General features: G+C 39.0%; 1 protein-coding gene across 1 annotated transcript in view; it reads left to right on the forward strand.

Moving 5' to 3' along the window:
* The first annotated feature begins 5,058 nt into the window (after nt 1-5,058).
* LOC104214692 (uncharacterized) overlaps nt 5,059-23,545 on the forward strand; it is a 32,220-nt gene continuing 13,733 nt past the window's right edge. The window contains exons 1-3 of the mRNA XM_009764401.2: nt 5,059-5,791; nt 6,644-7,745; nt 9,506-9,724. Of these exons, the coding sequence (XP_009762703.1) occupies nt 5,657-5,791; nt 6,644-7,745; nt 9,506-9,724 (1,456 nt within the window). The 5' untranslated portion in view covers nt 5,059-5,656. The remainder of the gene's footprint in view (nt 5,792-6,643; nt 7,746-9,505; nt 9,725-23,545) is intronic.

Here is a 23,545-nt window from a genome sequence, read left to right on the forward strand (position 1 = left end):
ACATTTCCTTGGCGGCAGGTTGTTCACCATACGCCATTTTGATTCCTTCTGATGTTTGGAATTTCAAGACTTGGTGAAGCGTCGAGGGCACTACTCTCATATTATGAATCTCAGGCCTTCCGACCAGCACATTATATCTCATGTCGCCTTCGATCACATGGAAATTTGTTTCCTGGATAGTCCCGACCACGTTTGCTGGTAGAATGATTTTCTCATTGGTGGTTTTACTTGCCATCTTGAAGCAGTTAAGTACCCGAGCTTCAGGCATGATCTGATCTTGGAGGCCGAGTTGCTCTACGATCTTTGATAGAATAATATTTGCAGAGCTATCTGGATCAATTAACATACGTTTAACTTGATTTTTATTCATAAGGATAGACATTATCAGTGCGTCGTTGCGAGGTTGTTCGATCCCTTCTGCGTCCTCGTCGTTGAAAGACAAGGTTACTTCTGGTAAGTAGTCCCGAGTTTGCTTTTCCCTCGTGATCGTCACTTTGGTGCGTTTGAATACCGGTCCTTGAGGGATATCGACCCCACCAATGATCATATAAATTACATGTTGTGGCTCTTCTTGTTCGTTCTGCCTGTTCGAATCTCTATTTTTGAAGTGGTTCTGGCCCGATCACTTAAGAATTCTCGAAGGTGACCCTCGTTGAATAGACAGGCCACCTCCTCTCTCAGCTGTCTGCAGTCTTCAATTCTATGACTATGGGTACCATGGTATTTGCACATTTGATTAGGGTTCCTTTGAGCTGGATCGGTCTGTAAGGGTCTGGGCCATCTAGTATCCTTAATCCGACCGATGGCTGATACAATACCTGACGCATCGACGCTGAGGTTATATTCTGACAGTCGAGGTGCTTCCTTGGAACCGACATCCCTATCGAAACCACTTTTGCTCATAAGCCCCTGGGAACTCTGTCCCCGATCATTCCTTCTATCATTTCCATAAGGGTTGCGTCCGGGCTCGTTATTTATCCGATCTCCACTGTATGGCTGGTATCTATCTCTATTTGATCGTGATTCCCGATCGACGTCCCTTTTAACTCTGTCCATGAGCCTGCTAGGATAAATCGAAGCAATTGGAGTTCCTAGTTGATCATCTTTGACCCTAATCTTCGACTGATACCTATTGTGTACATCGGCCCAAGTGACAGCAGGATATTCGATCAAATTTTGCTTCAACTGTTGTGAATCTATGGAGCTCTGAGCGTTGAGACCTTGTGTAAAAGCTTGAACAGCCTAGTCATCGGTGATTGGAGGCAAATCCATTCTCTCCATTTGGAACCGAGATACGAATTTCCTGAGTATCTCGTTATCCTTCTGTCTTACCTTAAAGAGGTCTGATTTCCTTGTTGCAACTTTAATGGCTCCGACGTGGGCTTTCAAAAAAGAATCTGCGAGCATAACAAACGAATCAATAGAGTTGGGAGGTATGTTATGATACCATATCATGACACCCTTAGATAAATTTTCTCCAAATTTCTTCAATAGAACGGATTCAATCTCATCGTCTTCTAAGTCATTCCCATTTATTGCGCATATGTAAGAAGTAACGTGCTCATTAGGGTCGGTGGTCCCATTGTATTTGGGAATTTCTAGCATACGGAATTTCTTAGGAATGGGCTTCGGAGCCGCACTTGGAGGGAAAGGCTTCTGCACGAACTTCTTCGAGTCCAAACCCTTTAGTATCGGGGGTGCCCCCGGTATTTGGTCAACCCGTTAATTGTACGTTTCTACCTTTTTGTCATTAGCCTCGATTTTAGTTTCACATGATTCGATCTGCTTAGTGAGCTCCTCGAGCATCTTCATAATAGCGGGATCAATCCCGATTCATTGGCGTTCAATTTCTCTGGTACAGGTTCGATTCTGTGAACAACCTCCTGTGATGTTTCGAGCTCTATTCTGCTTGTGCTCGATTCTGATTTTGAAGTTGTGCTATCGCAGTTTGTTGAGTCTGCAATATTTCGAATATCATTCGAAGGCTAATTCCGCCTTCTCCACCACTCTGTGCGTTTTGATCGGCTACTCGAGAATCTCTGCGGACACCATTTCTAGGGTCGACGCCCAGATTTGCATTTAGGGCGACGTGCGAACTGACTTCGACGGGGTCTACGATTGGTACTCCCTCGTGGCCAGCTTAAGGCACTTCGATCCCTGGGGTGGCTACATTATCATTTTCTCCGTGTAAACTGAGGCCGTCATCGACGTGAGTAGGTACTGCTTGCGAGTTAGACATATTGATCCTGAAATAAAAAATACTCACAAGAACAAGCGTAAAGTAGTGTATGTTACGAGAATTAATACCAAGCAATCACTATTATCCTTAACCCCACGGTGGGCGCCAAACTGTTTACCCTTAAAATTGGATAACAATTCAACTTATAATATGCTTTTAAGGACCCGTGATTTCACCTAATACCAATTGATAAATGTAAAGAGTAATAATAGAAATCAACAATAAAATTAAGCAAACCAGTATTTGAACGGAATTCAGCCCTCGAGTTTGAATACCCTCGAACTAATCGATGTAAGAATAGTTAAAATATAACAATCTGATTAACAGGAATATAAGCTAGAAAGTATTGTATTGCTTTGATACGTGTCAATGTAAGGTGTTTACAAAATGATCAGAACCCTCTTTAAATAGTATAAGAATCCTATCTATGGTACAATTCTAATTACGGAAGTAAATCTCATGTTTAGCCTAAACAATCGCCTTGATTTGATCTGTTCCGGGATTTCCGCCATGATCTTCGACCGGCTACGGATATCTCGCTTTTCCATTATTGCCCTTTGCTCGAAGTCTGCCATGTTTGATCTCGATCATTGCTGGCCTCGATCCCGACAGGCACCTCGATTCTCAAACTTGATGCCTCGTCTTCGTGCCCTGGTCTGATCCACTACGAGACTGGCCTTTGGTGCAATTCTCTGGCCTCGATCAAATAGTAAAATTGGATAGGCCCGGTTTTAACCGTATACGATATTGAAGTCCAAAGTTATGGTATGTTCAACTGTCATTTTCATTCACCATACGACTTAAATATTTTATTTTAGGAAAATACATTTCAACATTTATCCATTTTCGTCTATCGATATGTACATTTATAACTTTGTTTCCACATTATACACTTCTGCATTGTAAACTTTTATTTTAGACCTGTGTATTTATGGCCTATTCGCATACGATGAAAAGGATACACACAAGACAAGAAAAGAAAGTGGAGAAAATGGACCTCGTATTCACTGGTCCAATGTTTCTTTATCTTTCATTTTTCAAATGCAATAACGTTAAATTCTGTTATTTTTCTAGAAACAACCCAATATTGACTTTTTCCCATTTAGGATAATTTGATTTTCATAAAAGTTAAGCTCTTTTATCTTTTAGCCTTTTGAGTCAACGGCTAGGTTTCAAGATATTATTATCACCCCTCAATCTTTAGAAAATACCACAAAATATTGTAATGAAATATATAAGATCTTTGCCCCTTTCAGTCGTTGGCTGTGTGCGTAGTATTTTGATCATGACATAGAGATATATATTAGAGAAAATGCATAAAGTACACATTAAACTTGTTCGGAAAAATTATTTACACATCTAAATTTTATGGGCGACCTTTTACCCCCTCATTCTTGATCGAAGTGTATTAATTATCCCCCTTAGAGGTGAGTTGGCAGAGATCGTATTTACACTTTCTTAAAAGAGCATGGCTGGCAAAAAAAGAAGTTAAAATGAATTAGCTTTCACAAATATCATTTTTAATTAAATTTAAGTTTTTCTTAATCTTTTCGTTTTATTTTTTGTTCTTTTTTCTTCTCTGCTCTTTAACTTTCTTCCTTTTCTTCTTCCCTGCAATTAAAATGACCTAACTTTATGAACCAACAAGGCAACAACAAAAATCATCTCTATCATTTTTTTCCAAACACACCTTTTGTTGTTCTGGATCTATTTGGAACTCCCTTTTCACTAGTATTTGAGTAGATGAAAAGAAGCTAGAGTAGCAATAAAAAACTGGTACAACATTTAAATGGTGAAAACTATAAAATTCTATTGTTAATGCAACCACTATATCCAGCAACATCTTTGATGCTAAGTTAATTAGAAGGATTTGACAGAAAAAAGAGGAAGAGAGAAAACGAGAAGGAAAAGGGAAAAAAAGTAAAGCAATTGGGTTTGTCGGACAAAAAAATTCGCTAAAAGACTATCAGCAAATAAAATTCCGATGAAACAGTCTCACATAAAATCATTTACGAAGATTAAAATTTAAGATATAGAAAGAAAAAATCAAGTGGATCTTGATTTGAGATTTGACCATGGATGAATTTCAGAGGATATGTGGAATGACGGGGCAGTTGGGTAACTAATTTGACATTCAAGTTTAATAATTTTAATATTTTTATGTAATAAATTATAAATTATATTAGAAAAAAAGAAAGTCAAGAAATAAAGTTTTCTTGGGCAGTTTGAGCTTTGATGTTTCATGGTGGAATATGGGTGTTGGTGGATCTTACAGAAAACGGAGGAGGGTGATGGATAAATTGGAAAAATTTCAAAAGAAAAAAAGAAAAGGAAAAACGAGAATTTTTTTTAGATGACATTTATGTGGTTCTGACGTGGCAGGGGCGTGTGTAACACTTTATAGTATAAAAGTGGTTTTTTAATTTCAGGGAGATCATTAATACACTTCAATCAAGAATGAGGGGGTAAAAGGTCGCCCATAAAGTTTGGGTGTATAAATGATTTTTTCGGACACGTTTAATGAGTACTTTATGTATTTTCCCTATTTATTAAGATTGTGGTGAGAATAAAATCATGTACTTGCTCCCTTTCCCAACTATTAAGGTTGAAAATCTATTTGTGTCTTTTTATTGCCTTTTGTGTGCTATTGCTTACGTTAGGAGAAAGAATCTCTATTTCATTTCAAGCCTTAAGCTTTTTTTTTTTTTATATTTAGTTCGAACGAGAACTATCATCCTTAATTAGAATTTTTTTTTCGAGCTTGTGTGTGAAAAATATCTTAATAAGAGTACTAACCCTTTAATGAGTTTTCGTGAATTTGAATTGGTCCGAAGTTTCAATAAGAATACCAAATGAGAAATAAAAAACGTTTTTGAAAGTAATATATAAAAGTATCAAAACTTTTTTCCATTAAAAATATAAGGAAAGAGGTCCTAATCCTAATAGGAGGGAATAAGACAATCCTTTGCTGTTACTAGGTTATAAAATATTCTTATACTTTTGCTGCAAAATAATTGGCATTATTGTTTTCGCTCAATGTGTTTCATCAATCGAATTTGAGAAAATTCAATATTTATGGCAAAAAGGATTAAAACGAAAAGAATCCAGCATAATAATTTAATTGATGAAGAACACCATCCATTGAAATGAAAGCAAAGCTTTGATCAAAAGACAAACAAACTACCACGGTGGATGCACTGTTTTTTCTCACTTTACCACATCATCCTCTCTATCTCCCGCCCCACCGGCCGCTACTCCACCGGCAAGTCGCCGTCGGCGAACTCGTCGGATCTTCTAGAACCCTTCGAATTTTATATCATTCATAAAATGAGTCGATAACGCTTGCTTTACTCGCAGATCTAATTCAGTGTCGCAATAAGTTGGAAGGATTTGTAAAAGCGACATATCAATTTACTAATGGCTTCGCCGAATATGGATCAATTTGAGGCCTATTTTCGGCGAGCTGATTTGGATCAGGATGGTCGGATCAGTGGCCCTGAGGCTGTTGCCTTTTTCAAAGGCTCCAATTTGCCTCAACCAGTCCTCGCTCAGGTTTTTTCATTTCTGCATTTTGGTTTTTTTCCACCAGCCGTGTAATAAGAAGAAATAGAATTAATATAATTTTTTATATGCTACCAAGTTTTCATAATTAGGCAAGCTGGCCCTGTTTCAATGCGCTTAAGTTTGAACTGTTTCACATAGCCATGAAGTTCACGTGATTGCTACGTACTTCAATTTTTTTTTCTTGTTCTATTTTTTGAAGTATGTTAGGTATAATTTTTTAGATCATTTTAGCTGCTAATTTGTCGCATGATAGGTATAAGGGGGTGCACTGAGATGGAATATATGGTTATTCAGTTGTTTGGCAAAAAGTAAGTTTTTGCAGTTATTATACTGAACTAATTTTCAGGAACTTGAGCAATTATGATAATGGATAATAGATACTGAAAAGTTTCTTCCAGTGGTGAGATGATTTTTTTTTACAAGAACTGTCACAACCATAGCTATGTTTTGATAATTTGAAACCTTCAGTTTCAATTCTAATAATACATAATAGTGGTCCACAAACTGAGAGAAAGAAGAATGCTTACTGGTGAACCCAGGACCTAGTTAGTAAAATATGTTTTAGTAAACTTGAGCAGAGGAAAAAAGAGTGGCAAATAGCTTTGTGGTTCAGCCTGTGCTTGGTGAACCGTGTCTTGATATTCTAGCTGGTGTTGGATTAAGTAGCTCTACAATTAATATGCTGCTTGCTAGAGTCAGGTCTAGGTATCAAGTTCAACGTAGTCAAGTTGGGGAAGAAGTAGTTTGTGTAGTCGCTGTGACTCTTGTTAGATATCTGGAGTATCGATGTACTAATTTATTTTTAATACTAAATTTCACATTTTCTTTTGCTTTATGTAGATATGGACCTATGCTGATCAAAGTCGTACTGGGTTCCTTGGTCGCCAAGAATTTTATAATGCTCTTAAGCTCGTCACAGTGGCACAAAAGCGAGAGTTGACTCCAGAAATAGTGAAGGCTGCGCTATTCACTCCAGCTTCAGCTAAAATTCCTGCCCCCCAAATAAACCTTGCAGCTGTACCCGTTCCCCAACCAACTAATAAGGTTGGGGCTGCAGTTCCTCCAGTTAGTGGTGCTACTCCAACAGCAGCTCAAACTTTTGGCATTAGGGGTCAACACGGCTTACCAGCTCAGCAAAGTCATTACATGAGGCCTCCTCGGCCCTCGAATCCAAGCCCTGGTTTCCAATCTCAACCAAATATTTCTGGTCAAGGAATGCTAGTTGGAAGTACTGTTGTAGCTTCTCGCCCTCCCAGTTCCACTGATTTGCCTGCTGGTCGGAATGGTGGCTCACAAGCAGGTCCTGGTTCCCAAGCCCCAAATACAAGTGTCAGTTCTATAAGTCAGGATGCATTTGGTCTTGTTGCATTGACGCCTTCTGCACAACAAACCCATCAAGCAACCACGTCATCACTGCAACCAGATCTATCAAAATCAAATGATGCAACTTTGTCGCATGGTAACCTGCCTGATGCCAAAGTTCCTAAAGCCGTTCCAGTTGCAGGAAATGGATTTCCATCGGAGTCGCTCTTTGGAGATGTTTTTTCAGTTGCATCAGTTCAACCCAAGCAAAGCTCCACACCAACTATATCTTCCGCAGTTTCATCAGCCACAGTCCCAGCACCTACAGGGCCCCAACCTCCTATAAAGGCTAGCTCAATTGATTCGCAGACTACACTTCCTCAGCAACTGGTTCACCAGCATCAGCAAGCTCATTTGATTGTGAGACCAAATCAACAGGTTCAAGTGCAAAGTTCTGCTGCAATTCCTAGTGCAGCTAGAAATTCTCTTCCTGGCCAGTCTCAGCTTCCGTGGCCAAGGATCACGCAGTCTGACTATCAGAAGTATTGCAAAGTATTTATGGCAGTGGACACAGACAGGGATGGAAAAATTACTGGCACAGAGGCACGGAGCCTGTTTCTAAGTTGGAAGCTGCCTCGAGGTGAGATTTGCTTTCTCTGATTTTGCTCTGAGATTCCGTGTCCTTCTGTTAGATCCTTCTTGTTACTAAGAGTAAGCGCTTAGGTTTGCTATATGCCTCTTGAACTGTTTATTGGATTCAAACTGCTCAAAACTTCAGCAAATGGCTCTATCCTTTTCTGACTTATGTTTACTTCTCTTGTTAGTTTTTCCCTTTCTCTTGATATTTACTTCACTTTACTTGTCTTAGGGAAACCAACTTGATTTGCTTATATAGAAAGAGTCATTGAAAAGGAAATGGTTGTCGAAAAGTTGTCCGAAAATTTTGGATCGCCGGAAGCCCACAGGGCTTTGGTATAGTGGTAAGAGCGCAGCTTGTGATGTGTGGGGTAGGCGCACGTCACAGGTTTGAACCCTGCCACAGACAAAAGCTTGGTGTTTAAGTGGAGAAGGGTAGAATGACGGGCCCATTATCCACCGAGTTTCAAACCGTGCGCCATTGGCCCTCGGAGACTTCTCAGTCACCAAAAAGAAAAAACAGTTTGGATCTCCGGAATCTCACTGGAAGAGGTGTAGTCACTGTCTTGTGGAAGAAATTTTAATTTCCAGAATTAAATTTTTGCTGCTGGATCATTGGTCGGAGTATTAGTAGGATGGACTCGGTGCCATTAGAACTATCACTTTGAAAGAGTCATGGGACTGTGTACTTCTTGCATATAGAGATTCCCCATTACGTCTAAATAGTTTAGTAAAAACACATTCTACCTATGCCAAAATGTCCTGTTATAGGACAAGTCCTCACTGATGAATTGAGCCAGTTGTCATCTATAGATTAGTTACTGGTAGAAGTTGCCTTCCCATAAAGAATCTTAACATCATAATAGTAGTAGTCTGTCCATTAATTTTACATGCTAGGCACGGAGATTAACGAGTTAATTTTAGTCCCAATCGTATTTCTAGAGATAGAAGAAAATAATTGTTTTACTTTGTATATAAAGTAGGTCCTGTGGACACTGCATTATTGCTTGTTAAAAGGTGTAATTCACTCTGTTGAGCACCTTACAAGTGGGTGAATTTGGATTAAGCTGCAAATGGATTGCGAGAAAAAGTGGGACTTGAGGATAACAACATTGAGCATAACAATTTTTTTGATAAAGACCATTGATTACTAAAGACACATTTGGACCATGTATGCTGTTGAAGTGACTAATAATCTGAAACTTACTGCGACTACCATAATTACTTCTAATATCCTAAAAAACAAATATGAAATATAATTTTTATGATAATAAGAAAGCCGTCGTATAGAGTATAAACTGGACAGAAAATGGAATTCACCAAGTACATTTCTTCCCTGAACAAAGAAGTTCCATTCTTGGGGCTTTTACTTTAGGTTTCCTAGCTTTACAGTTTCCGTTCAACAGCTAGTAGCTTTTGCAACAAAAACTTACAATGTTAGTAAACAGCAGTGGTAGAGCATACCGTGTTAAAAAAAGGAACAACAAATTAGTGGTAAAAGCATATCATTCTCACTTCTTTGAGACTTGTCGCTACAATTGCTTTGAGGCATTGTACTTGCTGTGTCACAATGCTAAGCTATTGGTCACTTGGCTCTTTGGGACATTGTTTATACGGCCTACTTAGAGTGTGATAGCATATCTCTTACTCTTTTGAGAATCTTGCCTACAATTATCTTAGAATATCTTGGTCTCTATCTTAAAGCCAAGCTGGTGTTTACTTGGTCCGTTGGGACATTAAAGCAGCTTGCTTTTGGTTTATCAGAGGTCTTAAAACAGGTGTGGGATTTATCGGATCAAGACAATGACAGCATGCTTTCTTTGAGGGAATTCTGCATTGCACTTTACCTGATGGAGCGGCACAGGGAAGGTCGCCCTCTTCCTTCAGTCCTTCCAGCTAATCTTATCTTTGACGAGTCATTATTGCCTGCTTCTGGTCAGCCTACAGGATCACATGGTGCGACAGCTTGGAGACACACATCAGGTATATTTCATCCTTTTTACACTATGCACATATATGTTTTGGACATGGTTTGTGAGCAGTGGCGGACCCAGAATTTTATACAAGCGGGTTCAATCTGAAACGACGATAAATAAAAATATGGACGTCGTTGAGCCCGGCAAATGTGATTTATGTATGTGCATTCCTTTTTCGTTGTTCATAACTCATACTCAAGGTGAAACCATTTTGAACTTGGAGTTTGCGCTCGCTAGTTATTAAATAACGTTGAATTTTTTAATTTGTTTTAACAAAAACTGTAAAACGTTAATTTAATATTTGTATTTATCTCTCTAATTTAATTTAAATTGGCGGAATACATATGCGGCTACTTAAACTTGTCCAATACTTTAATCTAGCTACCTCAATTGAGGTTTGTTCCTATTAGATACACTAGCTTTATTGCATACGTGCCTATTATACACACAAAATTGATCAGTAAAAAAAGTATGGTACGTGTACTTCACAAGCATTGACGTGGCAAAAATTATCAAAGGGAAAAAAGTCACATGGCTTTTGGCGTTAATAAATTATAAAATACTTTTTAGCAAAAAAGGAAAAGGAAAATCTATTAAAAAAGGATAAGAAAACCCTGCCCAACCCCTCTACTGTCACAGGCGCCGCAAGCCCTTCTACGGTTGCACCAAGTCCCCCTTCCCATCCTCCCTTTTTTCTTCCATTTTTCAGAAAATATTTTCTTCTCCCTCCCACCTTCCCTTTCTTCTTCCCCCACCCAGTACCCTACCTTTCTTCTTTTATTTTCACAAAATCCCTTTCTTCTTCCTCCCTCTCTCCCCACTGTCACTCGCTTTAAAGGAGTTTTATGGTGATTTAAGGAGGATATCTAGTGGTGCGCTCATGGTGGTGATTTAAAGAGAAGAGAAAATGGACGTTGGCTAGAGGTAGTTGTGGCAGTCGAATTTCGTTGACGGCTGAATTTCTTGTGGTGGCCGCGGTAATAGAGCAATGGTGTTGATGGTGCTTCTGAAAAAAGAACACCGGCTAGAAGTGTTTGTGGTGGTTTGATTTTTGTGATGGTCGAACTTTTATGGTGGCTGAATTTTTGTGGCGGCGGCTGTGGTGGAACAGTGGTTTCTGAAAAATTATTATTTTAAAAAATAAAAGAAAAGAAAAAATGAGAATTTTGAATTACTCACGCGCCCTAAAATTAGTGAGATTTTTTTCTTTTTGCCATGTCAGCTTGTTATGTTTAATAGACACATATTCAATAAAACTTGAGTATCTAATAGGAATAAGCCTCAGTTGAGATAGCTAGATAAAAATATTGGACAAGTTTAAGTAGTCGCATATGTATTCCTCCATTTAAATTTGAGAAATATCAACTGCCTTTTAAACTTAAAAAAATCTATTTAATAAATGTAAAATTTTATTGATTCTAAGAAAAATCTATTTCTTGTTTATAAATAGCAAAGTTGTTATTTACTGAGAAGAAGACAACAAGTATAAAGAGTTATAAGCATACCAACACAAATTATTAAAGAAAAGGAACTTATAAGCTAACAATTCCGATGGAATCCAAAACATTTAATTTGAACATAAGCTAAATTAATATTGAATCAATAAAGTATAAATAATATAAAATCATTATACTTGCATATTTTAACAAATTTATTAAATAGACACAAAATCACCAAGTTTTAATTTCTTAAAACATAAAATGAGCTTTTAAATGACTCTTATTAGATGAGAATAAAGAAAACAAGTAAAATACATACATTTGCAAAGTAAAATAGAAAGAAAAGGAAAAGAAAAAGAAAAAGAAAAAGAAAAAGAAAAAGAAAAAGAAAAAGAAAAAGGAGCGAAATAGAAAGGAAAGAAAAACTAGTGCGGATGGAGTAAATACGTAAAACTCACGCACGAATCATATATAACCACAGAACAATAGCAACAGGGATTCGAAATCACGACCTTCTTGAAATATATGAACCCGCTTTGCCATCTTTTCGCTTCTGTATCTTCGGTCAAGCGGATTCAATACATTACAAAAACAAATGACGCCCGGCTTCGCTTTTTAAACTTAACTTTTAAAGTATATATGTTAAGATTTTCCGACGAAGGGGATTCAATTGAACCCGCTTGACCCTAGGTGGGTCCGCCCTTGCTTTTGAGTCGATCATGTACACATGCATTTGGAAACTTTATTTATTAATGAATATAATTTTGGCCCTCACACTTTAAAAACAGTTACTGATAGAATATTCATAGTTGGTTTTGATTAAGTCTATTATTAATTTTAGAACTTGAACAACTAATATGGGTAAATAGATGTGATCCTTATTAGTATTACTAGGAGGAACATAACTTAACTTGCGGCCAGGGGCAGATTTATAGACTTAATTATGAGGCGCGTGAACCCATGGTCTCTCTGTAAAATTAGATATTTTATGTACAATTTTTTTTAAATTGATATAATAGTAACTGCTGGCACCCATGCTCCAAGAAGGTTGAATGGTGTTGAAGGTTTTATCTTTTTTTTTTTTTGTAGTGCAACCATGTACTAGAAATCCTAGATCCGCCTCTGCTTGCGGCTAAAATTCCTTAATACAATGGATGAGAGTGTCTTCTCAGTTTGTGGTAGCTAAGTTAGTATTTGTCTTTTGTTACATAATTGCTTTCATCGATGTTGGATTATATGGCCAATAACAGACGATACTTCTATATATCTACTAATTTAACTACGAGTGGGACCTTACTAGTAGATTGCCAAAACATAAGTGGAAGGTCAAAAGTTCTTGATCTAGGTTGCCTTGCTATTTTGTACAACTATCAGAGTAAATTGTTAATTGTTTTCAAGTGTATATACTTATATTTTCTTATAGTATGTATATTCGTACTTAGAGGAGCGGGGCCTTGTCACAATGGCAAGAGTTGCCGCCGTGTGGCTTGGAGGTCATGGGTTCAAAATGTAGAAACCTTTTGCTGAGATGTATGGAAGGCTGTGTACAATAAGCTAATGTTGTTTGGCCCTTTGTCAAACTGTGCATGTGCCACGAGCCGAATCAACTGGCGTGATGGCGCTAATCGTGAAACTAGACCAGCCTCTACTTAACAACTCATCACAATAATAATAACTTGAAAATAAAGCCGGAAGTAGTTAACATTAAAGAAAACTTTTGAAAACAGAATAAATCCCAAAATACGATACAATCTAACCCAAAACCGGGGTGTCACTGAGTACATAAACGTCTAAATTAGAATACAGTCCACTACAGAGTCTAGAGAAATAAACTGAAATACAACCAGTTATAAAGAAGTAGAGTCAAGGCCAGCGAACGCCGTGCAGCTACCTTGGTAGTCTCCGAGCTCTGAAGCCTCAATCAACAACCACCGCCGTGACCAGAAGCGCCTGGATCTGCACACGAGGTGCATGGAGTAACGTGAGTACATCCAACTTAGTAAGTAATAAGTCCAAACTTTGGACTGAAAGGCAGTGACGAGCTCAACCAGTACATATAAAATAGAAATAACTGTGCAGAAATGTAAGCATGCTTCAAATTATATAAGCAACTCAAAAAAGTAAAGTGCATCAGATCCGAACAATATAAAGAATATAATTTTGCTATCTCTACATGCCAATGCACATACTGTACGTGATGCACCATGCTGTCAGCTGCATGTGTTCAAACTCTCAAATGCTTAACCACTCGGTACTGTATATGGCCTGTATGACCCAGGGAATATCCATCTCGGAATATATACATCACTGACTATAAGTCACCTAGTACCGAGTAAGGCCAATCCAGCCCTATGGAGAAGATCCATCTCCAGGTGTCAAGTACTTTGGACAAGATCCATGTCCAGGGAAGATCCATCCCTCAATAATATCATCCGCGCTCACTGAGAGTGTGTTACATACTCCGGAGGGGCACCTATAGCCCAAGCGCTAACATAACATCAATATAACCGCTGCGGCGTGCAACCCGATCCCATAACTGTCACTCATAATTAGGCTCTCGGCCTCTCTCAGTCATCAATCTCTTCAGTCTCACTCAGGGGCTCACAATGTCATGAAAACTAGCCCGAAACGATGATATGATGTATCAATAAATAACAACCGAGACTGAGATATGATATGAAATGCATGAACGTGACTGAGTACATGATGTCAATGAAATCAGTGAGATGACAACAAGAAACGACCACTAGGGGTCCCACAGTACTAGCATAAAGCCTAAACATGATATCAAGCATGATTTACAACTCAATTACTTTATCACATAATGAAATCACAGATATCAACAAGATAGAGTCACTATACAATGCCATGGAATGAGCCGGGTCACAATTCTCACGGCGCACGCCCGCACGCCCGTCACCTTGGCATGTGCGTCACCTCAATACCAGTCACATAACACATAATTCGGGGTTTCGAACCCTCAGAACCAAGTTTGAAAGCGTTACTTATCTCAACCCGGGCAAAATCCTACTCCGCAATGCCTTTGCCCCTCAAATTGATCACCAAACGTCCCGAATCTAGCCACAAGTAGTACAATACAATCAATAAAGGCTAAAGGGATCAATTCCACAAGAAATCTACTAAATTATAGCCAAAATCCGAAATCGGCTCTCGAAATCCTACAAAAGTCACAAAACCCGAAAGCCCATTCACTCACGAGTCTAACCATACCAAATCTACTAAAATCCGACACCAAATGGTCATCCAAATCCCCAAAATTCATTTCCAACACCAAATGGTCATCCAAATCCCAAAATTCATTTTCCAAATCCCTAGCCTCAAACCCCCAAATTTCACCTCAACACTACACAATCTAGATGGGAAAAACAATGGGAAATCAAGATTTATGATAAAAAACGAGTACAAGAAGCTTACCTCAAAAATCCCCTCGAAAATTCTCTCCAAAATCGCCTATGTCCGAGTCCAAAATGTTGAAATAAGACTAAAATCGCGAACCCTTGTTTTTAAACATCCTGCCCAGGCTTTTCGCACCTGCGGGTCTCTATCCGCATCTGCGGTCAAAACTCCGCTTTTGCGGAAAGTCACTTAAGCCACTGCCTCGCTTCCGCGATCACAAGACCGCATTTGCGCACATCGCAGGTGCGGAAGCCACATCGCACCTGCGGATAAACCTCGCATCTGCGCCCTTCTGCCCGCTTCTGCGACCATCGCAGGTGCGAGAAAGTCTTCGCACCTGCGACCTTTGCCCATCTCATTCTTGGCCGCATCTGCGATCCTTGCCACGCTTCTGCGGGCTCGCACCTGCGGTGCCCACTCCGCAGGTGCGGTTACACCAGTAGCAGCATCACATCAGCTGCATTCCTCAACTAAAAATCAAGCCGTTAACCACCCGAAATCACCCCGAGGCCCTTAGAACCTTAACCAAACATACCAACAAGTCCCAAACGTTATATGGACTTAGTCGAATCCTAAAATCACCTCAAACAACATCAAAACATGAATTACACTCGGATTCAAGCCTAATGAACTTCTAAACTTCCAAATTCTACAAACGGCGCTGAAACCTATCAGACCACGTCCGATTGACCTCAATTACACACAAGTCATAAATGACACCACAAACCTACTCCAATTTCCGGAAATCAAATCCGACCCCGACAACAAAATTTTCACTGCCGGTCAAATTTGCCAAAATTTCAACTTTCGCCAATTCAAGCCTAATTCTACTACGGACCTCCAAATTACATTCCGGATGTGCTTGTAAGTCCAAAATTACCTAATGGAGCTAACGGAACCATCAAAATTCAAATCCGAGGTCGTTTACACGTAAGTCGACATCCGGTCTACTTTTCCTACTTAAATTTCCAATTAAGAGACTAACTGTCTCAATTCATTCCGAATTAACCCAAACCCGAACCAAGCAACCCGATAAGTCACAATACAACTGTAGAACACAAAAGAAGCAGGAAATGGGGGAAACGGGGCTACAACTCTCGAAACGACCAGCCGAGTCATTACAACATGGCAAAAGCTTAGTGCACCGAGTTTCTCTTTTCTATATACTCGTATTTAAGACCATAGCTGCATCTTCGACCATGTCAGGTTCAGTCCCTCTTACTGAAGTCATAAATGGTCAATATCATTACCAATGATGCAATGCAGTTTTACCCATAATGAATTGATGAAGAAGGGAATGCCATATAAAAAGTTTTATTTTATTGATAATGGAAAAGCGAGGTATACCAAAAAGTAGATAATCTACAGAAAGATGCGATTATAGATCGAAGCTCTGAAAGATGAGACAAGATCGAAGTAAAACATATTTCACAGATTGTACTGGTTTTTGATGTTGGCATCTTTTTTTGCTGTAGGTTTAATTCTGTTTGTTTTCCTAGTGACACAGAATGTATTTTTACTTTGGGGCTTTATTCAAACTATGTTATCCCTGGTTGTAGATTTATGTACTATTTAAATAAAAAAGAACAAAAACAGTATTTCTGGAATAGAGGAGTGTTATGTGATAGGAAAAACCTACAAAAGTGAAAGACAAGTTGAACATAATGGTTATGAGACCAGACTTCATCAAAGAAATAATGGTCATGTGACCAGCCATATTATATGAAATTGAGCATTAGGCATCTAAGGCCCAACATATTCACAAAATGTAAAAGGTGAATAATAAGATATATGTGCAGTCACACATTATTAAACAATATTAGAATTGAGCACATCTGATATAAAGTACAAGTAGCACTCAGATGATAAAACGAAATATGGTCACTTGAGATGGTATGACCATGTCATACGTAGCAGTATTCTTAGAGGCTTGCTTAAGGCGCATTTTAGTTTTGAAGCTAGCTAATCAGGTTCTGCACATTCGCTTGCTTGGGTGGAGCTATATTGCAGGCATCGTTGTGTTAAGGCATTACGATACCAACACTTAGTAATAAATATTGTTGGCAGAGTGATACATCAATTGTTAACAATACATTATGAATGAACTGTTTAGTAATTAGGAATAACAAATTATAAATCTAGCATAAGAAAACTAATCGCTGTAAACTTCGTCTTTACATCTAAATAAAAGATGTTAAATGTTTCTTGAACTTGATTGACGTGTTGTTTTACTTCCTGTATTTCTCTTAATTGTAGTTTTTCAATTCTTCTGTCCTAATACCTTTTTTTCCCATTTATTTTTAGTTTTTCTTGTATTACATATATGTTTTTTCTTTTTTTTTTTCTTCCTTAGTTCCTTTCTTCGGCAAAACCTGTGTTGTGCATTTTGATTGCTTTTTGTGCTTAAAGCTCAGTAGACCTTAGGGCTTTTCTATGCCTTTTCTTGGCTATTCTATGTACAACCCCAAATATGCTAGTCTCTAGTTGTGACATTACGATGATTGAAGGTGTTAAAATGGGGATAAGATGGAATACAATTACATTGAGAGAAGTTGTCTTAAAAGATGTACAATCTTTTAAAATACATAAATAAGAACTAAATACAATAGAAGCAAAAGAAATATAGGCGATACATTGTATCAATTAGCTGAGGTTAAGGTTTAGTCATGTTAAATCTAGCGATTAGTTTCTCTTCCCTTACATTTATGTTTTTTTTCTCGTTAGTTCCTCTCTTCGCTAAACCCTAAGCCTTAATTGCACTTTGTGCTTAAAGCTCTGCACACCTCTCGTGCTTTTCTACGTTGTTCGCTTGACAACTCATCGACGTAGACCTCCAAATACACCGTTCTTTTGGTGCCACATATGCAACATTACGATGTCGGAAGGTATTAAAAAGGATAAGATTGATTAAAATTACATTGAGAAAAGTTGTTTTAAAAGATCTTTCAATCTCTAAATATAGACGCACATAATTGAAAACAAAACACAATAAAAACAAAAGGCATATTAGGCAATACCATTATAACCAATAAGTTGAGGTTAAGAGTTAGTCATGTTAGAAGTACACTTATGTTCGGTGATTGTCAAGAGTCTCTCTGGTTTGTTTAACGTTTTGTATGTAGATAGAAAATATGGAGAACTTCTAGAGCAACCATATATGTCTCTAGAGACAAATTATTATTGAAATTAAGCGGGTCCTAATGGAGTGGAGTGAATATTGATGAGTCCCAGGCGAACCGACTAGTTTGAAATGAGGTGAGATTCGAGCTGAGCTGAGCTGACTAGTTTTAAATGGGGCATAATTATTTTGTTGTTGTGAATTCATTCATGGAACATTTCTCTAAGATCCTTTTCAAATGCCTACCTGAGAACCTGCTATATATTTAAGATAAAAGAAAGAAGTTTAAAACAGAGAGGTGGATTTGAAGGGGTGGTGCTGTGCATGGAAGAGCTTCAATAATCTTAGAGTTTGTTGAAGCAAGACAAAAATGTTCTCTGCTTTCATTTCTTTGGATTTACTCAACGTTTTGTTTTTGCTTTTTATTAAAAATATTAATTATAAAAGGTACAACTTAGTGAGATGGGTTGCTAAATATTTTTTCTGAAGTTTCAAAAAAGCTTTTTCTTCTTTGATCTAATAACGGTTAATATCTCCAAGTGTGGTTTAGGCTTATAAAAAATATCATAGTTGTGGTTTAGAATTTTAGATTTGTTAATATAAGACCTTCCATTGAACAATGCGAAAATATAAGATTTTATTTTCCACTTATTCAAGTACATGATCGGCACACATGTATTTGTATTTTTTGTTAGTATACCATAGCATGTGGATAAAATCAAGCAGAAATTAACAATGAAATTTTTTATTTGTGCTAGAGCAATGCTCTACATTTTTTAAAGAGAATATAGTTGATAAATGTGGTAGATGGATTATTTCTTTTTATAGAAACTGGTGATATTCTATAAGAGGGGTAAGAATTTCAGATCGCTTTCTATGTTATTGAGTTCGAGAAGGAAGCTAAATCTTAGTTACTATTTTCACGGACTCATTTATATGGTGAAAAATTAATATTACAATTTAAAGGAATTACAAGAGTGGGATAACTAGTATGTCAATCAATAAGGCATTTGGTATTTCTTGTGAAGATAAGAATGTGCCGCCAAGACTTAAAAGGTAATGTTAGTTTCATTGTATTAATAGTAGTAAATAACCCTAATCCCCTATGTATTAGGAGTAGGACATGTATTGTATGTATAGGGCTCACTGTATCATTGTCAACTAATTAGTCAATAAGTTTTTCTCCCGTGCATTCTCACATGGTATCAGAGCATTGGTGAGATAATAATCGTTGTGCGTCATTCCAACGACATCCGGGAAGAAATCAGTCGTCACCGTGTAATTTTCCGGTGACCTAAGTGACTGTTTGCGTCAAAGTCATTATTTATCAGTGTTGTGAACAAACCAACACCACCACAAGGTCCGCCGTAGCCCAGCGACCAAATCCCAAAAAACCCACCGGAAAACTCATTGCCATGCGCCCTCACGCGCCGGGCAAACTCAAGATTTTCCAGCGAGATCTGTGCACGCGCCGGGCGCGTGGGACCCCTTCCCGCCATTTTCGGACGAACTTCCTTCAGGAAAGGTCACTCGCACAGCAATTCCGAGTCGACCATTGCTATCCCTGACAAATTCCTACAACTTTGGAATTTTCCGGCGAGCTACAGTGTTTCCGGCCAGATTTTGGAGAAAGTTTCTTTTGGACAGAGTAATCGTCTTGCTTTTCCGAGCCTACCCATCAAGTTTACATCAGATTCCAACGACTTTTTTATTTTCCGGCGAGCTACAGTGTTTCCGGTGAACAATAACAGTGAAACAGTGATTTCCAAACAATTTTCTGACCTTTTCCGGCGTGAACATTATAATGTCATTCTTATTAGAAGCCTTAGACTCACAATTCGTTGGATCGAATGCATTAAATCCAATCCAGATGGTTTCTTTACCAGATTATATTGAGTACCTTCAGCACAAAGCACGTAAACAGACAACTTCAGGATTAGCCTCCGTTGTTCCAACAAATAGTAGCATGACTTGTGTCTCCCAATCTTCACCTTTCGAGTCTTGGGTCATTAATTCAGGTGCATCTGATCATATTTTTGGTAACAAATCTCTTTTCACTAGTATTTCATATTCTCAATCTCTTCCAACAGTCACAATGGCCAATGGGTCTCAAGCCATGACAACTGCAATAGGTCAAGCAAGTCCGCTTCCTTCCTTACCTTTAGCCTCAGTCCTTTATGTTCCTGGTAGTCCTTTTAATCTCATAGCCCTTAGTCGCTTAGCCAAATCACTTAAATCTGCTGTTTTATTTCTTGATGACCTTGTTTTTATACAGGAACGCAGTACAGGGCGGATCATTGGTACCGGACGTGAAACAGATGGACTATATTACCTTATCCTTGCAAAATCACATGGACTCGCATCTTGTGTTCCTCCAATAACTTGTCCCGTTACTGATTCACCAGATTTATTACATAAACGGTTAAGACATCCCAGTTTGTCAAAACTTCAGAAAATGGTACTTGGCTTATCTCACTTGTCCACTCTAGAGTGTGAGTCGTGTCAGCTCGGTAAGCATACCCGCTCCCATTACCCGCGGCGTCTTGATAATCGAGCAGAGTCGCCCTTTACTTTAGTCCATCCAGATGTCTTGGGTCCTAGTCGGGTTAGTTCTACCTTAGGATTCCGCTACTTTGTTAGCTTCATTGATGATTATTCCAGGTGCACTTGGACATTTTTGATGAAAAATCGATCTGAGTTGTTTTCTATTTTCCAGACCTTTCACGCTGAAATTCAAAATCAATTTGGGGTTTCTATCCGCACATTTCGTAGTGATAATGCCCTAGAGTATTTGTCTTCCCCATTTCAGCAGTTTATGAACTCCTATGGGATTATTCATCAAACATCTTGTCCGTACACATCCCAACAAAATGGGGTAGCTGAAAGAAAGAATAGACATCTTATTGAAACTGCTCGTACCCTACTCATACAATCTTATGTTCCGCTGCGTTTTTGGGGGATGCAGTTCTTACATCTTGTTACCTTATTAATCGTATGCCATCTTCAGGTATCCAAAATCAAGTTCCATTCTCTGTCCTATTTTCCCACTTATCTTTGTTCTTTCTTCCACCCCGTGTCTTTGGGAGTACGTGCTTTGTGCATGACTTTACTCCAGGAAAAGATAAGTTAGCTCCTCGTGCTCTTAAGTGCATATTTCTGGGTTACTCGAGAACGCAAAAGGGATATCGATGTTATTCTTCTGACCTTCAGCGATTTCTTATGTCTTCTGATGTTACCTTCTTTGAAACCCAATCATACTTCACAGGTCCAGTTAATCGCTTATATATTTCTGAGGTGCTACCCGTTCTTTCTTTTGGAGATTCAGTCCCTATCTCCCATTCATGTTCCTCCATAGCTCCACCGCCTACAGTTCCAGTTACAGCTCCACCACCTACAGTTCCAGTTACAGCTCCACCACCTATAGCTCCGGTGTCACCACCGAGTCCAGTGCCACCACCTAGTCCAGTTCCACTAACTATAGCTCCAGTGCCACCACCTAGTCCAGTTCCACCAACTATAGCTCCAGTGCCACCGCCTAGTCTAGTTCAACCTTCTACAACTCCACCACTCCTGACTTATCATCGTCGTCCGCCCCCAGCATCAGGCCCAGCTGATTCACGTCCTGCACCTGACCCTGCTAATACTTCAGACTTGTCTCCTCTTAATCAACCGATTGCACTACGAAAAGGTGTACGGTCCACACTTAATCCTAATCCTCATTATATCGGTTTAAGTTACCATCGTCTCTCATCATCCCATTGTGCATTTGTGTCATCTTTGTCCTCTGTTTCCATCCCTAAGTCTACAGGTGAAGCACTGTCTCATCTCGGATGGCGACAGACTATGATTGACGAGATGTCTGCTTTACATACGAGTAGTACTTGGGAGCTTGTTCCTCTTCCTTCGGGTAAATCGACTGTTGGTTGTCGTTGGGTGTATGCAGTCAAAGTTGGTCCAGATGGCCAGGTTGATCGACTTAAGGCTCGTCTTGTTGCCAACGGATATACTCAGATATTTGGACTCGATTACAGTGATACTTTCTCTCCCGTGGCTAAAATTGCATCAGTCCGCATTTTTCTATCCATGGCTGCTGTTCGCCATTGGCCTCTCTATCAATTGGACATTAAGATTGCTTTTCTTCACGGTGACCTTGAGGATGAGGTTTATATGGAGCAATCACCTGGTTTTGTTGCTCAGGGGGAGTCTAGTGGCCTTGTATGTCGGTTGCATCGGTCCCTCTATGGTCTAAAGCAGTCTCCTCGAGCCTGGTTTGGTAAGTTCAGCACAGTTATTCAGGAGTTTGGCATGACTCGTAGTGAAGCTGATCACTCTGTATTTTGTCGACATTCTGCTTCAAATCTCTGTATTTATCTGGTCGTTTATGTTGACGATATTGTTATTACCGGCAATGATTAGGATGCTATTAGTAAGTTGAAGCACCATCTCTTTCAGCACTTTCAGACTAAGGATCTGGGCAGATTAAAGTATTTTCTGGGTATTGAGGTCGCTCAGTCTAACTCAGGTATTGTGATCTCACAACGGAAGTATGCCTTAGATATTCTTGAGGAGACAGGAATGACAGGTTGTAGACCTGTTGACACTCCGATGGATCCGAATTCTAAACTTCTGCTAGGACAGGGGAGCCTCTTAGCGATCCTGCAAGATATAGGCGGTTGGTTGGTAAATTAAATTACCTCACAGTGACTAGACCTGACATTTCCTTTCCTGTGAGTGTTGTGAGTCAGTTTATGGATTCTCCCTGTGATAGTCATTGGGATGCAGTTGTCCGCATTCTTCGGTATATAAAATCAGCTCCAGGCAAATGCTTATTGTTTGAGGATCGAGGCCATGAGCAGATCGTTGGATACTCAGATGCTGATTGGGCAGGATCACCTTCTGATAGACGTTCTACGTCTGGATATTGTGTCTTAGTAGGAGGAAATTTGGTGTCTTGGAAGAGCAAGAAACAAAATGTGGTTGCTCGGTCTAGTGCAGAAGCAGAATATCGAGCAATGGCTATGGCCACATGTGAGCTAATTTGGATCAAACAGTTGCTCAAGGAGTTGAAATTTGGTGATATTAGTCAGATGGGACTTGTGTGTGATAATCAAGCTGCTCTTCATATTGCGTCAAATCCAGTGTTCCATGAGAGAACTAAATACATCGAGATTGACTATCACTTTGTTAGAGAAAAGATACTCTCGGGAGATATTGCTACAAAATTTGTGAAGTCGAATGATCAACTTGCTGATATTTTCACCAAGTCCCTCACTAGTCCTCGTATTAGTTATATATGTAACAAGCTCGGTACATATGATTTATATGCAACAGCTTGAGGGGGGAGTGTTAGTTTCATTGTATAAATAGTAGTAAATAACCCTAATCCCATATGTATTAGGAGTAGGACGTGTATTGTATATATAGGGCTCATTGTATCATTGTCAATTAATTAGTGAATAAGATTTTTCTCCTGTGCATTCTCACAGGTAAGTTCGACAGAGTGGTGGTTAGGCCGACAATGTTGTATGGAGCTGAGCGATGGCCAGTCAAGAAATCCCATATCCAGAAAATAAAAGAAGCAGAAATGAGAATGTTAAGATGGATGTGTGGGCATACCAGGAGAGATAAGATTAGGAATGAAGATATTCGAGACAAGGTGAGAGTGACTCCCCTAGAGGAAAAGATGCAAAAAAGTGAGGCTAAGAGGTTCGGGCATGTGACAAGGAGAGACACATATGCCCCAGTGAGGAGGTGTGAGAGGTTGACATTGGTGGGTCTGAGCAGAGATAGAGGTAGGTTAAAGAAGTATTGGGTAGACCGTAGACGGTAGACAGGACATGGTGTAGTTCCAGCT

The sequence above is a fragment of the Nicotiana sylvestris genome, chromosome 2, assembly GCF_000393655.2.
Source record: "Nicotiana sylvestris chromosome 2, ASM39365v2, whole genome shotgun sequence".
Lineage (NCBI taxonomy): Eukaryota > Viridiplantae > Streptophyta > Magnoliopsida > Solanales > Solanaceae > Nicotiana > Nicotiana sylvestris.